Here is a 1,424-nt window from a genome sequence, read left to right as displayed (position 1 = left end):
TCCCCCGGGGCGGGTGGGCGCCCGCCCGCCCCCAGCCGTAGCTGTCGGCAGGTGCGGGTACCCCTCCAGCCCCCTTCGGCAGCCCTTTCAGCCCAGCAAGCTTTCTCCGTTTCAGCGTGTTGATCCAGAAAGCGTGCAACGCACTCCATTTGAGGTATTCCTTGTGGTTTTAATGGACCGGATTCAGACTTAGGGTGCTTCCACCAGAAGCAGCCAGCTGAAATGTTAGCCCTTTGGCTTGCATGAGCACATGGAAATGGGCCTTGGAAAGATTTCCTGTGAGCCCCAGAAAGAGCTGCAGCTGAAAAGATGCAACACTCCCATGTATTCCCAGTCTAACGGGGCATGCACTGGAAGCATTGCAAGGTCAGACCTTCCTGCTCTGAGCAGACAGGCAGGAAACCCATGTTTCACTTGTGGCTCCATCCACAGACCCCGAGACGAAAGGGCTGAACTTCGATGGACGCATGTCTGATGGGAAGAGTATACTTATTTCCGTGAAGCTTTGAAAAGAGCAGAGCCAATTGGTCCTAAAAACAGACTCGCTTAATCCTCTTTAGGGATGATCGGTGTTTAAGAAGTGAATTGAAAGGAGAAAAAAATTGGTTTTGGTGTTCAGCGAGTCATTATTAATGACACTAATCTGTTTAATTATCTATGGGTTTTGTCTTTACCAGAAGTGCTATCCCATTTTAGCTGATAACTCTGATACATCACATTGTAAATCTCCTTAAGAGGAGAAGTTAACATACTTGAATTAATTGTCTTTTCTTTTTATTCATTAATTTCTCTCCTTTTTGTTCCAGGCTTCTCTTTTCTTGGCGCTGGGGATAATGTTTTCCCTAGTGAGCATTCCCTTGGTCATCTATGACTGGGTACAATCAGGAGGCAGTGCCGAAGGCCACTGAAGTTCACCTCCTTCTGAAAAGAAGACACCCCTGTTTGCTACGCACCAAAATCGCAACCATCCGTTCTGTTATCTATTCCATCTTTTGTGAGTTTACTCAAATCAAATCCAAATAATGATTATCCAGTACTGAAAATACTGTTATGGGTGTATTTTCTTGCAGAAAACAGACCCATTTTTCCAACAGGCATATCTCTCTGTCCCCCGATACTCAGTTATCAGATCAGCCTAAAGTCTGTGTTAATTGTCTGTGAGACTGTACAGAGCGTTGCTCATAGAAATTCATCACAATTAATTTGTTTCCCCTCTTCCACCCATGAATTGCATTGTTCCGTTTTTATCCTTAGGCCTTCAGCCATAAGCTCTGCTCTGCAGTGCCACTTGTTATCAATCCCAACTGGAGTGATGTCAGTTCACACCCTTCCCCCCTGCCTTTTAGCCAAAACTCTGCTTTCCAATTGTACGCATCCCGTTTGCTGGTTTGTTTGTTCTGTTGCTGTTTCATGCACCATTTGGC

At 45.7% G+C, this 1,424-nt stretch overlaps 1 protein-coding gene across 1 annotated transcript in view; it reads left to right on the top strand.

Annotated features, from left to right (window-relative positions):
* The window catches only part of SLC38A1 (solute carrier family 38, member 1), a 27,484-nt gene extending 26,301 nt beyond the window's left edge, over positions 1 to 1,183 (top strand). The window contains exon 15 of the mRNA XM_009584528.1: positions 807 to 1,183. Coding sequence (XP_009582823.1) covers positions 807 to 908 — 102 coding nt within the window. The 3' untranslated portion in view covers positions 909 to 1,183. The remainder of the gene's footprint in view (positions 1 to 806) is intronic.
* The last annotated feature ends 241 nt before the right edge of the window (positions 1,184 to 1,424 follow it).

Source organism: Fulmarus glacialis, unplaced genomic scaffold (assembly GCF_000690835.1).
Source record: "Fulmarus glacialis isolate BGI_N327 unplaced genomic scaffold, ASM69083v1 scaffold7949, whole genome shotgun sequence".
NCBI lineage: Eukaryota > Metazoa > Chordata > Aves > Procellariiformes > Procellariidae > Fulmarus > Fulmarus glacialis.
The sequence above is the reverse complement of the archived record's forward strand: the minus strand, read 5'-3'. Positions and strand labels throughout refer to the sequence as shown.